The 24,785-nt window shown below is 36.2% G+C and overlaps 1 protein-coding gene across 1 annotated transcript in view; it reads right to left on the bottom strand.

The window, feature by feature from the left end:
• HOMER1 (homer scaffold protein 1) overlaps nt 1-24,785 on the bottom strand; it is a 125,794-nt gene that overhangs the window by 52,172 nt on the left and 48,837 nt on the right. The window contains exons 3-5 of the mRNA XM_061158097.1: nt 19,757-19,888; nt 16,136-16,228; nt 8,080-8,219 (exon numbers count right to left, since the gene is read on the bottom strand). Of these exons, the coding sequence (XP_061014080.1) occupies nt 8,080-8,219; nt 16,136-16,228; nt 19,757-19,888 (365 nt within the window). The remainder of the gene's footprint in view (nt 1-8,079; nt 8,220-16,135; nt 16,229-19,756; nt 19,889-24,785) is intronic.

Here is a 24,785-nt window from a genome sequence, read left to right as displayed (position 1 = left end):
AAAGTCGATGAGTGATTGCCTAGGACTGGGGGAGGCAGGTAGTGTAAAAAGGGCAAGAGGGAAGTGACCACTAAGGGTACGGGCTTTACGGGTAGGTAGTGAAGTGTTCTAAAATTGATTGTGGTCATGATTGTAGAAACTCTGTTGGACAGTTTTGGTTGTACCCCAAATCACTGAATTATATACTTTAAATAGGTGAATTGTCTAGTATGTGCACTGTAACTCAATCAAACTGCTACGAACAATATTAATGAGACTATCAATAGCTAAGTAGACCCTGTTAGAATTAAAAAGGTAAAGTAATTATTCTTCACATGGGCATCTTTGTTAGCTCTGCTCAGGTGAATACATATATGTGGGATATTTTTATGCTAATGATCAAGCTGCACCAACTTATTTAACCCTTTCTGTCATCTCAGTGACAGTAAAAGCACATGCATATTTTTCCACACAGCACATTTATTGCTTATCTCTTACATGCCTAATGACTAGAAACAGTATGCGCTACCAAGAAATACAACTCAACGAAGTTTAGCTGGAAGCCAAGACTCTAGAGGGGAGTTCAGCAAGTGATGGCAAATATACATTGAACAATGATAGGAAAAAAAAAAAATGAGACAAGGAGAGTCTGAAACATGATAGAGAAAACAAACCCTCTTGGAGGGTTATGTGATTTTGAAGACAATTAGACTAACTCAGTTAAACTCAAGACTTAAATTGATTAGAGTGACCGCTGTTCAAAGATTGTAACTAGTTTTATTAATATATCTCAGCTTTAAGGTCTTATGAATCTGTAGGTGTAACCCCACACTTGAAGCACTGTACCAAGGGCATTCAGAGCATATACTCCATTTTTGCGAGGAACATCGTTCCCTTCATATGTTTAATGAATCCCTACTGTACTAAGCATCGGTGATATAAATGAATAAAGCACAATCACTGCCCCAGGAGAGACTGAGAGGCTAATGTCAACCTGTATATGTCAGTTTGGAGGCAACAAGGATTTAATAGAGGAGACACACAATTCAGTCTGGAGACGTGAAACAGAGCTTATTAGAGGACGTAATGCTGGGACTTCTAAGGATACACTGGGGTTCATCAGCTGGTGATCAACTTAAGAGACAGAGGTGGGAGGCTCAGTGGTGAAGAATTCACCTGCAATGCAGGAGACCTGCAGGAGACACAGATTTGATTCCTGGGTCAAGAAGATCCCCTGGAGAAGGAAATGGCAACCAACTCCAGTATTCTTGCCTGGGAAATCTCATGAACAGAGGAGCCTGGCAGGCTACAGTTATTGGGTCACAAAGAGTCTGACAAGACTAAGCGACTAATAACAAAAACAGAGGTGGGGTGCATGGAAGCATGGAGTGTGTGTGTGTGTGTGTACAGTCACTCCAAAGAAAAGGGAGAACATCAAAAAAACAAGGGAGCAAAGACTTGCAGATGAGCAGTATTGTGTTTGCTCGCTTGTAAGTGGAGTGCATGTGTGCGCAGCTGTGTCTGACTCTGCGACCCCATGGACGACTGCAGCCCACAAGGTTCCTCTGTCCATGGCATTTTCCAGGCAAGAATGCTGTAGTGGGTTGCCGTTTTCTACTTCAGGGGATCTTCCTGACCCAGGGATCGAACCCACATCTCTTGCGTCTCCTGCACTGGCAGGTGGATTCCTTAACCACTGCGCCACCTGGGAAGTGGAGGACCAAAAGCAAATGCAAGTAGCTGCTACAAAATCACAAGGTGACGAGACTGGGTAAGTCTCATCCGATGACCATGGACTGGTCTACATACATCATGCCATTGAAATATTTTAAGGAGAAAAGGGACATGGTCAGATTTTTGTATTTGAGAGTGGTAATAACACCTATCAGAGTAGTATGTCACCAAAGAGTAAATATCCAGGATTCCAAATCTTCAAATCATATACTTCCAAATACCACCACCAAGAACTTAATAAGGGCATTATGACAACAGATATTACTAGCTGGGAATTTGCTTAAAATCATTACCTTGGGCTAAACCATATATATTAATAACTCACAAAGATTCCTTTTGAAAGTTTAAACTAGAAACCAGATGGGTCACATAATCTTCATTTCTCTGTTTGGCCTTATGTTTTAAAAACTTTAGTGTCTTTGGAAGAACCACGTACACTTCACCTTACCACAGACCTCACAATTCCATACTGTCATATACCACACATCACAAACGTCACACATTCACGTGACTTGCTCGGTCTCTGCCTATGTTCAAACGTTGCTACTCTAGTAAGAGGAAAGACAGAAAGCCAAGTCCAAAGGAAGAGTGTTTTTTCCTAAGTCCTAGAGCATAACTGCCATCATCACACACCTCCCTTCCAACAGAATCCCCACCACGGTCTTCAAAGAACACAAATGGAGGGAAAAAAAGAATTTTTAAAAGTCCTCCTAGAAAGATTTTAAAAGTCCTAGGGAAGAGGTCATAATTAATCTAAGATCCATCTGTTTCTCTGTGAGCGATAGCACCCCTAACTCCAAGCTAGTAACCCTGAAAATACAAACTAACAATCACAAGGGATGGACTGGTGAAAATTCTTCCCGTTCTTCCTAATTTCAGTGGTAAGGCAGAGAAGAAGAAGGGGAAGGAACAATCTCTAACTGGAGGTATGTTAGTAATGTCATTATCTCATATGAATAGTACTTCTCTTATTACAAATAATCCATATTAAGTGATAATTCCCAACCAAAATGCTTTAGAAAATATATTTTCTTCAAAATCTTTTAGAAGACATTAAAATAGAATGAAGATTAGCTCTTAAAAATTTAAGATAGGAAATTTAAATATATATATGTAAAAACCTAAGAAAGTAAACACTCGGACACTAAACTATACTTTTATTACATCTTATTCAAAAATACATGGATTACTTCTAAGTTCCCAGAAAAATGCAGGCCTATATATACTACCAAATTACCATAGCACTTCTTACAAAATGCTGTTTATAATTACGGTAAAGGAAATTCTGCTATCTCCAAAATGTTCAGTTGTACCCTCTCACTGTCTTGGCCTCCAAATTAATTTTAAAAACTAATTCTAATTTTGAAGTTTGATTTCAGGTAGAATAACAATATTTGTAACTCTAACTATAAGGGGAATCCTACAAGTTACATTTTTTATCTGTAATTTTATCAATGATAAAGCACTTCTTGTGAAATCAAGCCCCAGCTTTACACAGTTTTATTCAAACAAGAGCTGTCCACAGAAATTATTTCTGTTTTATTTCATAACTATAATCCTAGAAGTTATTCATGAAAAGAGAGACAAATGGCACAGCTGTGGAGAATATAGTTCTCCAGAGCTCTTAACAATTTTTTTCTGTTTGTATCATGTTCAAAGTATGTACAAAATGTATTCCAGTGAAGATAAAACACTGCTTGTTTTTTTAACATGTAACTAAAATTGCATGTATATTTTCCAGTGAAATTTAATTTTTGAAAATGTACAAAAATCTCTAATCACAGTTTTAAAATAGTAGCTTTTGGAAACTGATAATGAATGAAGCAATTAGTCTATTAAATACAAGTGGAATAAACCCACTCAAATTATGGTAAAATTGTCATTATACTCATTTAAAGCAAGTCAACATACTAAGGAGTAATGATTCTGCATATATCCTTTAATGAATATCTGTTGGAAAAACACAAAGTGGTGGAAAAATCTCTTTAACCGAATAGAAGATACATGCAATACCTCCAAATGCATAAATTCTAGCAGCACCATGAGAATACATTATCTAAACATTAGAAGAATTTAAATGTAATAGGTGCTCAAAATAGCCAATTTTCCATTAAGATAATCAAACTTTTAAAAATTTATCAGTATAAAAATAGCTTCATGAACTACTGCTATATATACATATCTGCTCTCAACTCTCAAAAATATAACAGCAGCTATTTATCAATATATTACTATATATCTGAAAATCATAAATTCACAATGAACAAAATAAAAAATTTCCATTTTCAGCATTATATTTCAGTAATTACCCTCTAACAGCCCTGAGAAACTATAAAATTAACTATTTCTAAGAGAATTTTAGATAGCTTTATATCTTCAAAAATATCCTAGAATTCATTGAGAAATAACAAGTCAATTCCAAAATTCCATATAGCTATGAAGAAAACAAATCCCTCCTAGAATGAGAACACAAAACTGTCCTCCATATTATATATATACATGGATAGATATATATATTATCAAGCATCCAGTATTTTATTTAGTATACAGATGACTCTTGAACAATGCAGGGAGTTAGGGGTGTCAACCCTCACTGCAGTCAAAAAGCCATGCAAATACAGGTGGTCCTCTGTATCTCTGGTTCCACATCCATGGATTCAACCAACTGAGGATTGTGTGCTACTGTAATTTTCACTATTGAAAGAAATCCACATATTAGTGGACTCTGTAAGCTCAAACCTGTGTTGTTCAAAGGTCAATTATATAGCTAATCTAAGACTACAGCCTCAAAGAAAATCCTGAACACTTCAGTGGGTCAGTGTATACCTGTTCAGTCCCAAAAGGGTATTATCAGTTAGGTTAAAAAAAATATTTTCTAAGAAAAAAATAGCAATTCAGGTAAAACTTAATACTATTTCCCCAAAGAAATTAGTAAAGATTTTCATCCTCATAATCTTCCTATTTTACACATCTCTAGACTTCTATAGCATTCAAATAAATATACTTTTAAAAGTGTTAATTTAACAGGACTTATTTAATGAAAATATTTTTGTGTAGTTTATAACAAGGACACAAAACAGTACTGTAGCATTTGACTAAGGAATATTGAGCAGTTCATACATTTTAAAATTTAGTTCAGCAGTATAATTTTTAAAAAATCAAAGACAAGAGTAAATAAAGGTAACTATAATGCCAGTAAATAGAATTTAGATATAAAAGTTGTACTAGCTTAGTAAATAATAAAATACAGAAGTAATTTTTAAAAAGTATTTGTGGATGAAATTATATGCCTGGGACTTGCTCTAAAAATACAAACATGGAAGAGTGGGTAGGTTTAGAAATGAAACAAGACTGGCCATTTTTTCCTAAATTTTGAAGCTCAGAGATAGGTGCATGGGAGTTCACTAAAGTATTATCTCTTTCAAATACATTTGAAACTTAAAGACTAATAAAAGAAATATTTCTTTTCTCTTTAAAACTAAGTAGTACTTCTTAAAAAATAAATAAAGCTTACAGTGTAAATAAACTATAAATACATTACTAAATTTTCAGGACCGAATGAAAACTCAGGGCCTTCTTTTGGCATGTTAATTCATGAATCAGTAAGATTTAGGTATAAAACTTAAATTTTAAGAAGGGCACAAGCTGGCTTGCTAAATAGCTATTACTATCATCAACTCAGTCCACTTGCCTGACTAGATCATTGTTTCCCATATCCTTCCATCTTTAAAAAAAAAAAAAAAACCACATAGATGTTCTAGTGATTTTGCTCCTAATTTAGCAATAAAATGATATCAACCAGAACAGAGAAATGTTGGCAGAATATCTTTTTGGCTATTCATTCTTTCCTGCTGAAAAAAGTACCGAGGAAGAAAGGCAAAAATAAACAGTATATGCAAGCCTTAAAAACACAGATTTTAAATGTTTTCTTTGCCACGGTAAAAAAGGATAGTGTATCAAGTTTAAACACTTGTGAGTTTCAGATTTAAAGAGAAATTATTTTAATATTCTTTGTGTAATTTATGAAACATTGATCTTATTTCTATATAGTTTTCCTGATAAAGAAACATTTATTAAATTCCTGACACAACAATGTGCTTGTTTGGGGGATTAGACTAAAATGCACTATTAAAAAACTTGGTAGTATATACTAGGATCAAAAGCGTTAAGCTGTAAACCTAAAGTACTTACTAATAACCCATGTGACCTAGGACAAATCATCTAACGTCTGGAATGTGTCAAAGGCACAAGCATGTGTCAAAGGCACAAGCGTTCAAACTTTGATGTTTTACCCTACAATCCAGCCCACACTAAAATATATATATTACTGAAACACAGTTTCTTCTCCTAATGTTGAGTTTTATTTTGTTTTTTCCTATTTAATTTTATATTTCTTTTTCAGAATGAAATGAATAACCTAAGTTGATTTCAAACCACTACAGTTTGAAAAATCCTAGATTACACCATCTCTGAAATCTCTAATGTTATTTTGATATTCTAACATTAGTTGTAAATGATTCAGTTTCCTATCTCAAGTAGAAATCTTAATTTTAATCAAGTAACTTAGTGAGTATTCATTAATATTGATTGATATAAAATCAAAACAAGTTCAGAGGATAAATCTTCTAAAATCCTAAAGTAATTTTTAAATGAGAAAACTCTAAGATTGCATAATGCCTTTAATATAACCAAAAGCTTAAATCAACCTGTTAAATTTCATTTTCAGAACTCAAATATCTCCTTGGCTAACCTATATATTCCAGTAGTCAAAGAAGCTGTATCTTCACATCAAAGAAAGTAACTACTATTTGACTCCCAAAAACAGAGAAAATCAATAGATGACCAGTCGCAGTTAGTAATTCCAAGCACTGAGGATTAGCAAAGTAATAAACACTCAGAAAATTCTAGGTGCAAAAAGTAGACTAGAAACAGCTTTACCAATGATAAGTACAAAAGTTCTTAACGCAACAGTATTCAATGCACATGTCTTGTTTAAGTTTTAGCCAAAGAAATCAAGTTTATAATTATGTTCACTGTAGTTACATCTATTTTACTAATTGGATGTGCTAAATAGGAAAGAAATTTTTGCTTCCCTCAATACAAATATTTTTAAAACTGCACATGAATCACATTGCTCTTTAGTAGTAACTGTGTATTTTAAAAACTAGTATGGTTTACTATCAGTGTAAACATACAGTCTTCAGACTGGATGAACCAAAAATGTTCACACATTCCATCATTCTTACAGCTATAGAAACGAGAATGAGCTTATCCTGAAATACTTAGAGCATCGCCTCTATGAAAACTACAAAATGTGCCTCTTTTATGCAAAATTATTTGCATTTTAGAAACAAACTGGAATAGCCTCATAGTCAAACAGTTTTCCCCCCATTCATTCCTAAGAAAAATCTTAAATTTCTTCTTCCTTGGGCCCTAAATGTCTCTAATAAGTTTAGTCCTGTACCCCTAATATTCAACCAATTCAATCAAAATTAAAATTCTCATGAAAAAGAGTTTGGAGTATCTCACTTCACCATTCTTCTGAATATGCTAAAGAATTCTATTTTTTTTGAACTGGTCCAGAAAAAGATGCATGACAAAGGAAAACTTTTTTCTTAATTTTAATTAAAACTACCTAGGTCAAAAGTTTCCAAAGGATAAAAATAAAGACAATGACTGATAGGTATTTGTTTACATTTGCAGATTCTCAGATCTCCTTACATCCTAAAAACACTCCAACATGGCCAATAATTAGTGTAACTGGCTTGGAACATATTTAGAATAAATTGCATCTTTTTAAAGTATCAAATTCCTTAAAACTCAGAAGCATGTGAAGATTTATCTTCTGTTAGTTGATGTGCAAAAGTAAATCTGACATTAACAGGTTCATACTGGAAGTAACACCAATAAACCGTTTCCTTGTTTGAAATCATACAGTGAGATCAACCTCTAAGCAACAGCAAAGCTTAATTTCAAAGTAGGAAACCTAATTTTTTTTTTTTAATTTTTATAACTCTCAAGAACACACATGAAAATGGAAACCAGGTTAACAAAGAGGGTCTTTTACAGCCTGGGTTAAGAAATAAGTAGAGGAGATTTGCAATAACATGTGGTCTCACTGAAAAATGATCTGTACAATAATTAGCTCAGTAGCCCTTTTCTACAAAGGTAATAGAAATTGCCCACTCCAGTCCATCTAGGCAACTATAAACTATAAATTAGTAAAACTTTTCTGAAGTTAAGAGTTTAAAAAATAAAAAATCTGACCTGGAATTTTAACTCAGGGTTGTAACTTTGCAAGATTTATTTGAAACCAAGTGAGTTTCTACATGTTACTTAATCATGATGGTTGAGCTGAATCTGTACCTATGTGAGAACGGCAATGCGTTCTGAGTGGGTTCAGGCCGTGGCTCTGAGTTCTGTGTCATATCAGGCGTTCTCTCATCATCTGTCCCATTGATGCTTTCTGGTGTTAAAGGAGACTGAAGATCCCCGCCTGCTGATTCCTTTAAAAAAAAAAGAAAAAAGGGCATAGGGATTAAAAAAGTGCTGTTTTGTTAAAATATATAAGATCATCTAAAAGTTAAAACTGACCCTGATACATGCTTACTTATGAAATATGGTCATATTTCAATTGAAATTTGAATAAAATACTTAAAAAATGAAATTTAAACAGAAAAAAAATTAAAGCAAAGCAATGCACAAGAAACCTGTCTGAAATGATACAATTTAAAAATGTAAACATACAATTTAGAAATGTAGCTTCAAAGAACTAAAAAACTTTCAGGTTATATAAGCAATTAATTGGTTAGATGTTCAAATCATTACTTGAGAAGAAAAAGAAAATAAGACAAAACTGCAAGATTATTATTTATTATTTATGGGAGGGTAGGAAGAGAAAGAATGAAATCTTAAGTCTCAATTTTTTTATATGCCTTAATTTTCAGTTCTAAGAGTCATTTAGAAAAGTAACTGGAAATATTCCTGTAACACATTATATACAGTGATGTTAGTATATCTTCAGCTTTTTTTGTCTGCTACTCATAATGATATTATCTCTCTTCGCAAAATTTCCTGTTTTATTTCTAACAAAGTGGATTTAAGTTATCCCACTGGAAAATAGATGGAATTTAAAACAAAGCTCACTCTGACACTTATTCTCATGACTGTCATAGCCAGATTATCTAAATTTGATATTAGAAATCAGAATGAGGTGTCATTTGACAAACCCATTAACCATGGAAGGACCCAGCACAAGATGGTTAAAGAGCAGCTTGGTGGACCCCTTACAATCTCTGACCAATACAACTTCAAAACTGAAATATTAGGCTAAATTAGGCAAGAAAATGAAAACATCAGTGTTCAATAGGGGAGTGGCAGGGGATGGTCATAATTTGTCAACCTGAAAGAATGTAAGATCTCCTCAAATAGAAACAAGATGAGTATCTGTAATATAGGAAATTGCTTATAACTAGAAAAAGAGGATGATATAAGGAGATACCTAGATTATGATATTTATGTACTTTATGTAACAATTATTACTCATGGAGAAGCACTGGAAAGAAATATGGAAAATATTAACGTGGTGAGATCAACTTTCTTTTCTGGGGCTTTTAGTTTTATACGGCTCTGTGTGTTTTATTTCACATTTAAATATTTTAATAGTACCACAATACTATAAATTATACAAACTATCGAAAGATCAAAAGACTTCCTTCTTGATTCCACATCCTCACCTATTTTTCAATTATTAATGGAACCTCCAGTTTGACATTTAATTTTATTCCTTTTAAATTTTTCATCTGAATCTACTGTTTCTATTAACTGATAAGTCAATGCACAAATAGTTTGCAGTATGTTGTGACAACATGAAATTGCTTTACAACAAAGTCAAATCCTACTGAGAGAACAGTAACTAAAATGGCTATCTCTTGATCAATCAAGGGCCATATCAATTAGCCTGGAAAAGTTTTAAGCAGCCAGTAAGAAACCATGAGGTGTTCATATTTGGTTTCAATAAATCAGGGAAATTTTTTCTCCAAGAAAGGCCAAACTAAAATAATCCAGGTTGACAGTCCAATCAACTAAACAGTAAGTTGGCCAAGAACTGATTCAGTGAAAATGACAGCAGAAACAAACCGCTTTGTTAACATGAAAGAGCACTAATATTAGCAACAAGGACCTGCTAGAACTGGTTGGTAAGAGTGAAAAGGAGATTAGGATTAAAAGAGAGAGAGAGAGGAGTCGTCTGATTTCTGGTTCTTAGGACCTTCTGGAATGGAGTAAGAAAGCTGATGATGCATGGCTCTTGGGGAGGATAGTACTGTTGATGCCACTGAAGCAGACTATTCTCATAGAGACAAGCTAAGAAGGAGAAAAGGAAGAAAGGGCCTCAGGTTGCTTTTCTTCCGGAGGCTCAAATATTCGCTATATTTAACAAAAGGCATATTTAAGTTACCCTAGACACTATATCTAAAATGAAAACAAAAGCCCTGAGCATGTTTTATTTTTAAGGATGTTTGCAAAAAAATCAGCATTTGCTCAGGAGAACAAGAAAGAGTTCCAATAGTACATGAGGGCAATGAAACTCCTCTGCCCTCCAACTACTCCAACTACCGCAGAGGTAGCCAAAAGTATTGTGTGAAAGCTTCTAGAAATTTTACATATGCTAAAAATAGCACTGTGAAACTCGTTTTATTTAACATATTCCAAATACCTAGCTGTTTTTAAATCAAAGTCTGTGCAATTTCCTGTCCAACTGTAGTTATTCCTTAAAAACTTTAACTTTCATAAAATCTATATTTTATATCTTTAAATCAAATATCAAAATAAAAAGCATGAAGTATATTTGGCAGAAACCAATAAAATTCTGTAAAGCAATTATCCTTCAATTAAAAAATAAACAAATTTTTTAGAAAAGCGTGAAGTATAGCTGCTAGACTACAAACTTTGAAAAAGTAGGATAATTTCTCTTTAGAAAGGGACTCCTAAGCTAATATGGCTAGCACGTCTATAGTAAATGTTTAAGGGAAAATATATCAAATAATATATTCTTTGATCATAGTGATAACAAATAAAAACTTTGCATTTTAAAATATAAGAGTATCAAGGAAGCCAAAACTAGAAGATATGACCATATTATAAAAAAAGAAACCTGAGCAAGGATGTAAAAGATTCAGAAAGTGCTTAAGAATTCTCTCTCCTCATTTATGAAGTGGCAAGAAAGCCCTCCCCTGGACAAAGCAAAAAGCCCTAGAAATATCTTGAATCACATGGGAAAGAAATGATGTTGGCTCTCACTGCAGGCCAGGCCTTCAGGGTGCTGTCACCAGCCTTCTCTCAGGTGTCTGTTCAGGGGTATGTGCCGTAGCAGGAGGGTGGGTGTCGAGGGTTAGCTTTACGTGAGGAAAAACAAATCTCCGGAAATTGTAGACCATCAAATTTGGCATGGTTTATGTAAGAAAGATTCATAATCAGGATTAAAAACACATATCTGCACTGTTCTTAATTTTGGGCTTCCCTGGCTCAGCGATTAAGAATCCATCTGCCAATGCAGAAGACACAGGAGACCTGGGATCAATCCCTGGGTTGGGAAGATGCCCTGGAGGAGGAAATGGCAACCCACTCCAGTATTCTTGCCTGGAGAATGCCACGGACAGAGGAGCCTGGCAGGCTACAGTCCACAGGGTCACAAAGAGTCGAACACAACTCTAAGAAAGATTCATAATCTGGATTAAAGACATGTGCCTTCACTGTTCTTACTTTGGAGAGCATATAATGATATGAAGAGAGCTCTAGCAAATCTTTCCTGAGGCTGTAAATGTTGTTCTTGTGGTATTTGGTTCAGTAAATATGAAACGTGTCAAATGATACTGTGACAAAGGAGGTATCATATTTAATGTATAGGCAATCACTAATTCTAAAGGTATATTTTTGGGCTAGACATGTAAATAATATAGTCTAGGATAGTAACAGGTCTAAATGCACACCATCTTTCAAAAAATCCATTTATACAAAGAAAATCTAAAACACCCAAGATTTATTGCATTTGGAATGTCCTTAATATATGATATAGTTCAAACCTCTGACCTTATAGATTCTCAAGAACCACTGCCCAAAGAGATCAACTGACTTTCATAGGATCGAATAGCTAGTCACAGAGGTCCTAATAATCACTTACAAGAAACCAGTGCCATTTAGGCAAATACAGTTTATTGCTAAAATGAACATTTTAAAAAGTATGACATTTACACACACACACACAAAAAGAAACTGATTTTCTCTGAATACACACACTCACACACATGTAGAATCTATTTTTTCTATAAAGTGAATTCTAAAAAACCTTGAGGAAAAAGTTAAGACATACTAAATATAAATCAAGATAGCCACTACAATATGTTCAATGCTACACAACCTGACATATTATATGGAAAAAAATAAAAAGCCCATGACTTTTGCTTGGCTGCAAACAAGTGATGGAATTAAATAGATTTTACTCAATTTAAAGGTCTTAGTCAACTGACAGCTAACAATTTTTTTCAACTCCAATGAAGGAACATTTGGATATTATTTGATCATATAGCCCCTTTCTCTATTAAGTTAACTGAAATACAGTATTTTGTAACTGTGAACTTTGTAAGAAATTTCAGGTTTAAAGTCAATCATCACTCTTGATTATGTATCATTGACTGTTTAAAAGATTCCCATGAAAACATGAGAACATAAGATCTCCAACAGAGAAAAAGTTTTAAATTAATGTCTATTATTTAAAGAGAGATGTGAAAGAACCTGACGACTAACACATGAGTCCATGTATTCCTAGAGGTGTTACCTTGATGAAGACAACATGAAGATCATGACACACCCACACATTTATACCGCATGTACAACCTTAGCTCAAGAGTCTAAGAGGGAATTGGCTAATTCTGCTCTAAATGCCAGACTCCTTTCATCACAAGCCTTTAGGGGGATGGAAGGATTTATCTACAGCAGTGTTGCTCAAAGTGTGATTCTCCAGATCAACAGTCTTCAGCATCTCCTGGAAACCTGTTAGAAATGCACATTCTAAGGCCCTATATCAGCCCTTCTAAATTTAGAAATGGTTGGGACTCAGTGATTTGCATTTTAACACGTCTTCCGGGGGCTTCTGATGTAGGCTTTATTTAATTAAGGCATCTGTATTTTTCTAAATAACACTGTCAAGGCTTTATAGCATCATCTTCACCATTATAGTCACATTACAACTCAACTGTTAACATTAAGCCTTTACTACACACTGAGCACTTTGTAATCCTTACTTAATTCTCACGACAAGTTTGTAAGGAAATAACTTATTCCCATTTTATGAATTAAAGAAAATACTAACGTGCCTAAGCTCAGAAAACTAGTAAGGGTTAGAGTCCAGATCAAAGCCGAGCTCTAGAGTCTACATTATTGCCATTATTGCATGACATTGTCAATGTGACATTATCGTTATCATATTTATTCCACCCAACAATCCTGTAAGGTAAGTAATGTAACATTCATGTTGCAGATGTAGTAACAGACTTAGATGAAGCAAATTTTTCAAAATCATATAGTGGCAGAAAAAGAATTTATGTCTAAGTTTGACCTGAAAATACATATGCCTAAGTTGTCTGCAATACAGCCTTGAAGAAAAGCAAAAGCTGTGACTATCTACTATTATCAGTTATCACATTTAATCTCTTGACTCCCTTTGCTGAATTCCTGAGTAATATTCTATTCTCCAGGCAGAGTGTTAATTTAGTAGATTGGATTAAACCAGTGAAAATCAAGCTCAAAATAAATAGAATCAGGGTGGTCAGAGATTACATGGTTCAAAGTAAAACAGGAATATTAATGACCTCTGTAAGAGACTATTGTCATACAAAAAAAGAAAGGAGAGGAAAGAGAAATGAAAATACTTTTCCCCTCTATTTCCCTGGCTTCTGTAAATTAACAATCAGACTTCAAATATTTTTAAAAGATAAATTAAGGTCAGAATATTTTGGTTCTCAAATGCTAATGTACTCAAGACATTTCTTTACTCATTGTATTTCACAGCACTTTCCAAATATAAACATCTTCGATTCCCCTGATGAAAGTAAAAGCTTAAAGACATTCCTTCCACCAAAGAGGAGCAGGGACCATAGCAGCAACGTGTAACATTTCATGACCAATTAAACAAAAACAAGTTACAATTAGAGAAACAGGAACTAAGTACAATGGCAAAGTGTAATCTATTACAATTTTATTAGAGTCTTTGGCGTATTCTTTTATTGAATGTGCTGGAGCATCTTGCTGTGACACTAGAATCATTCACTTGAGGAACTAGAGATCCCAATGTGTCCTGGTACTAAATTTTAAACAGGTTTTTATGTTTAAAAGCATCACTACACTATCATAGCATTTAGGGAGATTCCAGGGAAGTTTCAAAATGATCATTCATGTTATTCCAGGTCTCTGCAAATATAGAGAAGGAATAATGGAGCTTTGGCTTCAATCCAGAGTTCACCTTTGGCCTGTGAGGAAATGTGTACTTTAAGCTACTTAACAGAGCTCTCCTTTCCTCTGAAAACACTCAAAACTCTTTATACCAGTAGGGTTTACCAAACAGAGTTGGGTGTCATGGGTGGGGAGGAAGGAAGAGCAAAATATTTTCTACGATGTTCCAATCATTTGGCAAGTCACAAAATTCCAAAGCAATCACTATCTACTTCCTTAAGAAAGTTTTATGTAAATCAGCTACTTACTGACATATTCCACAGAAACATTTGTAACATCCAATCCTTCCTTTTATAAAATCTCCTAAGGACACTTCAAAAACATTTAGCCTAGAGAAGAACCCAGTATAAAGCTGAACCTTACCCGTAAGATTTCAAATGAAATAATTTTAGCAAAGTATATTATTAAAAAGCTAAAAGTTACTGGCATTCTCTGAGTCATATTATTACATTAAAACCTTTGTAAAAGTACTGAAATGCAGCTATTTAGTGAATTTTATTTGGAGATGTAATTAATTTCCAGCTGAAGAAAGACTACAATGGTCAAGTGGTAGGTATTAACTAACCTGTTAAAGGAAAAAGTGAGACTTCTTAAAAACCTACAACCTTTGGGTCTTAGTGCTGAGTTGTAAATGTCCCAACTGTCAGATTTAAACACATATTAAAATCAGGTAGAACTACACTGTTTATATATTTTAATTTTCTGTATACTGTGATGACATCTTAAAAACCTTTCTAGTTAGCCAGTTCTTAGAGACGGCAGGGGGCTAAGATGGGAGCATGCCTTTGATACGCAAATTAACCATTCCAGGAAACACTCTCCTATGGGGCCCCTGCCTCGGGGGAGACAACATTGCAAGGGTGGGTGTTAGGCAACTGGGAACCGCCCCTGTGGTTGAGAGCCAGTAGAAACCATGCAGATTAGTCAATCCTAAACTGTTCCCCCGCCTGCCATTCCCAAGAGAAACCCCAGTACAGGCTTTAGCCTTGGCTGTGCTCCCCTGACCGCCTGCTTTCTGCCCGCTGCCCAACCTGAGGCGTCCTGCTGCCCCCTAGAGGGGGCATGCGTCCTGTTAGGGGAAACAGTGAAACCGCCCAGCCTGGCCAGGCACCACAGTAACATCTGCATGAATCACTTTATGACAGGAGGTCCTGGTAAGGAACATGGAACTAACAAGCCACCACCAACCGGAAGAATTTAGGAAAGGTCAAAAGGAGATGTCACATGTCCCAGCACCTCCCAGAATCCTTCTCGCTGCATCCATCTTGCTGGAGCAATGCTTGCACCACCAGGAAGGACCCTGAGTCAGAATGATTGGCCAGAGACAGCCCAGGAACTAATCTCATCACCAGAAACCCCCGAGACTGCAAGTCACGTGACAGAGCAGGCCTGCTGGGTTCCCGTTGCCTCTGCGCCCCTTCCCAATAAAGTCTCTTGCTTTGTCAGCACACGTGTCTCCTGGACAATTCATTGCTGGTGCCAGAGAAGAGTCCACTTTTGGGGCCCTAGGAGGGGTTACCCTTCCTGTAGCCCTTCTAGGACCTGGGAGTACAATAAACTTCTGTTTCCCCAAGCGTCTCCCACGGCTCCTCTTGCAGCCACACTCTACTGATCATCACAGAAGACAGACAACAGGGCAATCTATGCTCTTTGTGTACAATTGTTTTCAAGTTGTATGCATATTAGAAAACTGACTTTTAATTGCTAAACAGATTTCCCCCCTCAATGAGATTGTTATACACATTGGTATATAAGGGAAAAAATCCTTTCTCCACCAGTACAGATCAGCTGAAGAGTGCATTTCTATGTCCACTTTGAAAATCACCTTAATTTTGCCATTATTTTTCTAAATTTATCTCTGGCATAAGGCATGATATCATCTAAAATGAACAAGGAATAGAAATTAGATACCCACCTGTGAAGGTGTACTGGTAAGTTCCATCTTTTCCTGTGATTTCTCCTTTGCTAGTCGGGCAGCTTCTTTAAATTCCTGAAACTTTTCTGCGAACTGAATGCAGAAAGACTACATACATTAACCAAATAAAAATAGGTCTTAATGCCCACTTTTACTCTAATTTTCTTCCATTTTACTGAATAATTGACTCTTACACAAGCAACTTAGCCCTCAAATCAATTATAGTCATAATATGAAAATGACAGGAAAATAAACCTAATATCAAATATTTGCATACCATAAAGTACTCTGACAAATCTCATTCAAAAACATCATGATACAACTAAGTTAGAATTTGGTGTCAGGTAGCTTTGCTATGTCCCTCCATGGTTGTTCAGATATACTTTACTAAGACCAAGGCAGGGGACGGGGTGGAGGTTGGGAATGAAATCAGTAAAGATGGGCACACTTATCACAGAGAAATTTAAATCACCTAAGTGTCCACTCCTAAACATCTCTGTATCTGGAGCAGGCCTTTAACTTTTACCAGGATGTTAACTCTTGTATCACATGAGGCATTTTATTTTCAGCAATATAAACAGCAACATTTATTACTGTCACTGATGACATTACTAAATTTTCATTACCAAAGATTCCTAAACAGCAGCAGAAAGGAAAAGCAGGTCCCCACGAAGGTCTTTAAGATTGGTAACAATTTAAAAAATTACTTTTATGAAATGTTAACTCTTAGGAACTCAAGGTAATCTAATAAAGGTCATGGCTACAAACAGTACCTCTTTATGCACTGGAAGTGGAAATTACTCTCCCACTGTTCTCAGAGAGAATAAGCTACGGTTACAAAATAACCAGATTTTTTAAAAAAACTGAAAATCTTTGTGCAACTTTAAACATCTATTAGAGTTGGCAATAAAAACATGAAATTACAGGTCCCTCTCAAACCTGATAAACCAACCCCAATTTCACTTTCATCTTGGGAAGGAAAGCTTTGGAAGGAAAGGCTCATGATATTCTGACCTACTGCAGAGAAACAGAAGGTCAAAATTAAAGCTGTTATTATAACAATTTTCCTTCTTACCTTAAACCTGTTACCCCCCACCTACAACTTGTAAATCAGTAAACTGAATCTGCATTATTATACTAATCTAATTGAAGAGAATATCATATTACTGTTAAAAAAAAATCTGAATATACAGCTAAAAAGGTAACATTCACATTGTTGGAAATGAAATAAAAGCAAAACCAAAATTAGTCTTTATGTAATTTGAAGTAGTACATAAAGTTTTTCTTACACTAATTTGGCATTCCAAGGTAGTTAATGTTTAAAACTCTTCTCAACTTCATAAAGACCCAAGCTGCTGTTAATTTTTATAGACTTAGGTTTCCATGATAGCAAAATACCACTTGGAAAGCACTCTAACAATCCAAGCATAGTTGAAATTTTCCTCATCCATCAACCTTAGGAGACCACACATTTCTTTTCAGTGCTCCTGCTCTCCACATTTTGAGAGCACCTTGTCTGCAACTGCCTTCAGAGACTTCTCCAATCTCTTATAATGTTCTGTTTCATGTATGGTTTTTTAATGATAAAAACAAGCCAGAATATTTCCATGCTTGCTTCATTTATGTAAAAGATTATATACTCCTCTGGGCCCCCTACAAAGCACCAACCTTAATCTTCAAGGTAGCTTGGAAAAGAATTCATGGTTTTGTTACTTTTGGACCAAAACATTCTGAAGAGATTGATCACAAGCTCCTGGAGCCAAGTCTAGTGAATAAATAAACGAGGGTTGACTAATAGGTCGTTTCCTAATAGTCAATCCACCTTCACAATACAATACCAGGATTCACTACCAGTCAGTCTGATCAAAAATATACACTAACTTTAAAGAGGAAACACAAATTAACTATAAACACCATTCTCAGAAAAAATATCAGATAAGAGGAAACAATATGATTGACAGATTTTAATAACCTATTTCCTTGTCACATTAGTTTTTGCCCATAACTTGAAAGATGTAGTTATAAATAAGAACCAACTTAATATAATAAAAAATTACTCAGGTTCAAAAATCATTTCATACAAGTTTGAGAAATTAATCCACAACCTAGTTTCTTTGTTGTCAGGAAATTCAGCAAGTATAATATAATCACAGTTTTAATGTTTTTGCTATGGGGTTTAATAGACAATTTCAAAAGAAAAGTTCCAAAAAGGTTCTGAGTAATGGCAAAAATGTTAGAATAAATGTGTAATTTCCTGAGGGGACTGTTTACGGAGGGGCAACACTTAACTGGATGCCTATGTCCCTGCTTTGTTGAAATACTTTGAGGCTAAAACTCATACTTTTACCACAGTTCAAGAAATGTATTTGGAGAATATGGTGGGTGTAAGAGAAGCGAAATTAGGCAACACTGTTTGTCTTAATCATTGACGAAAGTTCAAACAGTCGTAAAACTGAGCTTTCAACTCTAATTTATATTTAAAAAAAGACAACAAAAGCATTTGAAAACAACATTAAGGAATTTTACAACTAAAACCAAAGGAAAGAAAGATTATTTTAACTACTGAACTAATTATAACCAAATCAATAAATATTCACAAAAGTGTAAGATTTTTTAAAAAGAACTGATTTTTAAGAATCTGAAAGATTTCTATAATGAAGAGTTTGGGTTTAACTTAAGTATTAACAGTGTGCATCTAACAAGAGCCTGATTACCCTGCACTTGAGCAATTTCAGTTCTCAAGTCATCGGATCTTATGTATCCCAAATCATACATAAAATATGGTTCAAATGTAGGCTTGTTCTCTTAACTGAATACTTCAAACAGAGAAGCTGTAAACATAAGCCTTTGGGCCTGGTGAGCATTAAATGTGAAGTATAAAGGTGAGCAATCATCTCCTGGATCATCTCATTATCCTGACATTGCTTCCTTTTCCTTATAAGCTCTTTCTCTGTGGACAGCCACAAGAACTCAAGATGCTGCTTGTATGAACACTTCATGGCTTTTTGTTTCTATGCAGGACAACTGTTTTATTTCCAGTATTTTACCTAGGTGATGCTCTGTATTTTATCAGCCATTTTAGCCATAGCAATTTACTTGGTTGGTTCCAAGAACTCCTCAGGGGGTCTCTCAGATCTTACTCTGTGCTGTATCAGAGAGCTCAGAGTTATTCTCACCCAAACAAAGCATAAAACAGAATTTATATGTGCCTGCTATTATGTCAAAAGGCTGAAATACCACTATCAGCTTGAGTTTCCACAATTCAGAAGAGTTTGGTGTTTACCTATATTGCAGAACATCAATAAAAGGTGCTATCCACCAAGCAAAGTCCATATTAATGTGATAATTCCCACCTTTTATTTCCTACCATACCTAGTTAACCACACAAATGCCAGTACAATACATACAAACAATGGTGACTGCATTTAATATATACAACAATGTTTCCAGTTGACAGTGGAATCTACTGATCTCTCACTTCTTGCTCTAAAGTCACTACAGTTGTTTCAAGAATATCAAAGAAATTTCTCCTACATTTTATACTCTCCATTTTCCATTACATATATAAGATGTCTGACCAGAAGATGCAGATTTCCACTTGGATCCTATGATTTAACTTACTTTCGAAAGATGATGCTCAGAGGAGAACCCCAGTCCATAAACAGTATTTGCCCTGCTATCGGCCCACTGGCCAAACTTCTGAGATGTTTTAGTAAATGTCATGTTTGGAGTGATGGTGCTGTTAATTATTGCCTGAAAAATAAAATAAGTATGAGGAACCAACCAAAAATTCACCAATAGACAATCAAGCACAGGACTATTCAGTTACATAAAAACAGGATTCCTATTGAGCCACAATGTTAAGTATATGAAGAGAGTTAGAGAAACAGTTTTTAACATTATAAGTGATAATGTGGAAATATGGTAATAATAGAACTATAAATACAATGGCACTCTCACAAATTTCAACACTTAACAAGCAAAATAAATGTTCCTGTGATGCACAGAATTTTAAAGAGTTTATAATGTGGTCAGTGTCTTCTCTTTGAACATTTAGGATTACTGCCTATGAATTTTGGGTGATGTTCACTGGAAGCAACTAGGTTTTAACAGATGCTTATTTAAAAGGAAAGTCTCCCTCCTGAAAGCATCTTCCAAAAATGAAGACACTAAATTTTCTGTTTGAAAACTATTTTCTAAAATCCATCATCAAGAATTTTCTTAAAGCCAACTTACCTGAAATGTACTATGATACAGAAAAGATTTTCAATCATTTAGTAAGTTTTCCTCTACTCAAGAGAAAAACCAACCCCAAAATATATACTTTACTTCTTGATGTATAAAGTGGTATAAAATCATGTTAATGAGACTCACTATCATTTTTTATTATAATATAGTTCCTTAGAAAACTAGTATTGGGCTTCCCTGTTGGTTCAGTGGTAAAGAATCTGCCTGCAATGCAGGAGACCCAGGTTTGATCCCTGGGTTGGAAGATCCCCTAGAGAAGGGAATAGCAACCCACTCCAGTGTTCTTAGCTGGAGAATTTCATGGACAGAGGAGCCTGGCAGACTAGAAAATTAGCATCATTATTTTATTAAATATTAACTTTGCTGATCAGTTTAATGAATTTCAACTGTCCTTTAGCACATCAAGTTCATTCAGTCCTTCTGCCAGTACTTCTAAATCAGTTTTAGTTAAGAAGTCTAATGACTTTGCAATTGAGATTGAGATTACAAAGTGATCTCAGTAATAATAAAACAGATAATGTCATCAAATCCATAAGTAGTTACTTGGTGAACTATTAAATTCTGAATAAAAATCAAGCATTTTCAGAACACAGCTAAATCTATATACCACATGAACTGTAAAAATGTACATATTTATTCACTGTGAGGTGTTTATGAAGTTATAATGAGTCCCTGATACTTGTCCTACTAAAGTAGACAGTAAGAGCATAGTGCCTGGCTTTCTCTCACGACAGTAGTCATGTTATCTGTTGTTACATGAAAGCCCTTCTTCTCGATAAGCATTTTCACCTCTGACAAAATTTATATACTAATATATTGCCTTACCCTTTCGTTCAAAAGCTGTTTTTCCTAGCATGTCATTCTAGATCCTATAAAATGTAGCTAACAATTGCTCTAACATGTGGCATTAGTCACTCAGTCACGTCTGACTCTGCGATCCCATGGACTGTAGCCCCCCAGGCTCTGTCCATGTGACTCTCTAGGCCAGAACACTGGAGTGGGCTGCCGTTCCCTTCTCCAGGGGATCTTCCCATCCCAGGGATCGAACCCAGGAACCCTGCACTGCAGTCAGATTCTTTACACTCTAAGCCAGCAGGGAAGCCCAAACCAATAATGAAGTGAAGTGAAAGTCACTCAGTCAAGTCTGACTCCTAGTGACCCATGGACTGTAGCCTGCCAGGCTCCTCTGTTCAAGTAATTCTCCAGGCCAGAACACTGGACTGGGTAGCCGTTCCCTTCTCCAGGGGATCTTCCCAATCCAGGGATTGAACCCAGGTCTCTTGTGTTGTAAGCAGATTCTTTATTGTCTGAGCCACTTTGTCACAAAGGGCATAACATGCAGGGTTGTCATCAAATGAAAGATTAAGTGGGAAAGAATATACTAATAGTAAGGAATTATTTGAATATGCAACTTTTTGTGTATGTCCTACTAAACGGCTAGCACAATTCTAGGAACCTGAGATACAACAGTGAGAAGCAACATAATTATGCATTACAGTCTAGATCAAGAAGAGAGTTGGTTGATGAAGAAGCAAACCAGTAGCTGAGCAATGAGATTTCAGAGAATAGTAAGTGCGGAGAAGCCCACAGACCAGGATGGGATAAAGACTGAGACACAGGAAGACAGGGCTGGATTTGGTGGTCCTTGAGGGTTCGCTGACGGGGGTACTTGTCAGCTGGGATCTGAGTGTTTCCAAGGATACACACGGGTATCCTACAGCTGATCCTAATAACTCTCACACAGTGAGGCAACCGTAGGATTTATAAAGCATGTGAGGGATGTGACCCGTGTCTGCTGATTTGTTGTTCAGTCGCTAAGTCTAAACTCTTCTTTGACCCCATGGACTGTAGCCCTCCAGGCTCGCTGTCCATGGGATTCTTCAGGCAAGAATACTGGAGTGGGTTGCCAGTTCCTTTTCCAGGGTATCTTCCCGACCCAGGGATCAAACCTGCATCTTCTGCATTGGCAGGAGGGTTCTTTACACTGCTGCTGCTGGTTACTGACCTATTTCTTGCTATTTCAAACTAACTTCTTTCTGCTTTTATGTTTAAGAGCTCCATTTTAATCCCCTTTCTGAATCTTTCCTTGCCTGCATATGACTTGTTTTGGGATTCTTTAATCAGTGAACAAAATTCTAAAATAATAGATGATTCTGCATTTAAAATAATTTATTAGAATTCTTACAATAGAATGCTACTGTAAATCCACTTTTTAAAAAATTTAGTTCTTTAAAATTAATATCTATGTCTCTCAATCCCATAGTTCTTGCTTCTTTCAAGGAAAAATAGTAGAAATGCTGGGTCATTACTGACACATAGTGCCCTGATCCTGGCCCCTGGCCATGCCGATGTCTGCAGCAGGATTAGGAAACCTCAGAGCAAACTTGACATGCACAGTAACAGCCGTAAGTGACAAACAAACGGACACTTTCTAATCAGGAGCACCTAAAGGTTTTCCCAGCTCACTGTGCTGTGCAGAAACAGAAGCAAGGATAGAAAGAAGAAACTCACTCATTTAGCTACATCAAATACACTACCAGTGCGTAACCAAAAACTACTTCTATGGGGAACTGTAGTAGTTCAGCTGAGTTCAGTTCAGTTCAGTCGCTCAGTCGTGTCCGACTCTTTGCGAACCCATGGACTGCAGCATTCCAGGCCTCCCTGTCCATCACCAACTCCCGGAGATTACTCAGACTCATGTCCATTGAGTCGGTGATGCCATCCAACCGTCTCATCCTGTCATCCCTTTCTCTTCTCGCCTTCAATCTTTCCCAGCATCAGGGTCTTTTCAAATGAGTCAGTTCTTCACATCAGGTGGCCAAAGGATTGGAGTTTCACCTTCAGCACCAGTCCTTCCAATGAATATTCAGGACTGATTTCCTTTAGGATGGACTGGCTGGATCTCCTTGCAGTCCGAGGGACTCTCAAGAGTCTTCTCCAACACCACAGTTCAAAAGCATCAGTTCTTCGGTGATCAGCTTTCTATAGAGTCCAACTCTCACATCCATACATGACTACTGGAAAAAGCATAGCTTTGACTGGACAGACCTTGGTTAGCAACATAATGTCTCTGCTTTTTAATAAGCTGACCAGGTTGGTCATAGCTTTTTGTCCAAGGAGCAGGCGTCTTTTAATTTCATGACTGCAGTCACCATCTGCAGTGATTTTGGCCTCCCCCACCCCAAAATACAGTCTGTCACTGTTTCCATTGCTTCCCCATCTATCTGCCATGAAGTAATGGGACCAGATGCCATGATCTTAGTTTTCTGAATGTTGAGTTTTAAGTCAACTTTTTCACTCTCCTCTTTCACTTTCATCAAGAGGCTCTTCAGTTCTTCTTTGCTTTCTGCCATAAGGGTGGTGTCATCTGTGTATCTGAGGTTATTGATATTTCTCTCAGCAATCTTGATTCCAGCTTGTGCTTCATCCAGCCTGGCATTTCACATGATGTTCTCTGCATATAAGTTAAATAAGCAGGGTGACAGTATACAGCCTTGATGTACTCCTTTCCCAATTTGCAACCAGCCTGTTGTTTCATGTCCAGTTCTAACTGTTGCTTCCTGACCTGCATACAGATTTCTTGAGAGGCAGGTCAGGTGGTCTGATATTCCCATCTCTTGAAGAATTTTCCACAGTTTGTTGTGATCCACACAGTCAAAGGCTTTGGCATAGTCAATAAAGCAGAAGTAGATGTTTTTCTGGAACTCTCTTGCTTTTTGGATGATCCAACAGATGTTGGCAATTTGATCTCTGGTTCCTCTGCCTTTTCTAAATCCAGTTTGAACATCTGGAAGTTCACAGTTCACATACTGTTGAAGCCTGGCTTGGAGAATTTTGAGCATTACTTTGCTAGCATGTGAGATGAGTACAATTGTGCTGTAGTCTGAGCAATCTTTGGCATTGCCTTTCTTTGGAATTGGAATGAAAGCTGACCGTTTCTAGTCCTGTGGCCACAGCTGAGTTTTCCAAATTTGCTGGCATCTTGAGTGCAGCACTTTCACAGCATCATCTTTCAGGATTTGAAAGAGCTCAACTGGAATTCCATCACCTCCACTAGCTTTGTTAGTAGTGATGCTTCCTAAGGCCCACTTGACTTCGGACTCTAGGATGTCTGGCTCTAGGTGAGTGATCACACCATCGTGATTATCTGGGTCGTGAAGATCTTTTCTGTACAGTTCTTCTGTGTCTTCTTGCCACCTCTTCTTAATATCTTCTGCTTCTGTTAGGTCCATACCATTTCTGTCCTTTATTGTGCCCATCTTTGCATGAAATGTTCCCTTGGTGTCTGTAATTTTCTTGAAGAGATCTCTAGTCTTTCCCATTCTGTTGTTTTGTTAATAGCATCAGTTTAAAAAATAACAAGATAACAGAAAATGAGATAGAAAACATAACAGAGCAGGTA

This window comes from Dama dama, chromosome 12 (assembly GCF_033118175.1).
Source record: "Dama dama isolate Ldn47 chromosome 12, ASM3311817v1, whole genome shotgun sequence".
Lineage (NCBI taxonomy): Eukaryota > Metazoa > Chordata > Mammalia > Artiodactyla > Cervidae > Dama > Dama dama.
This window is presented reverse-complemented; position numbering and strand designations above follow the sequence as displayed.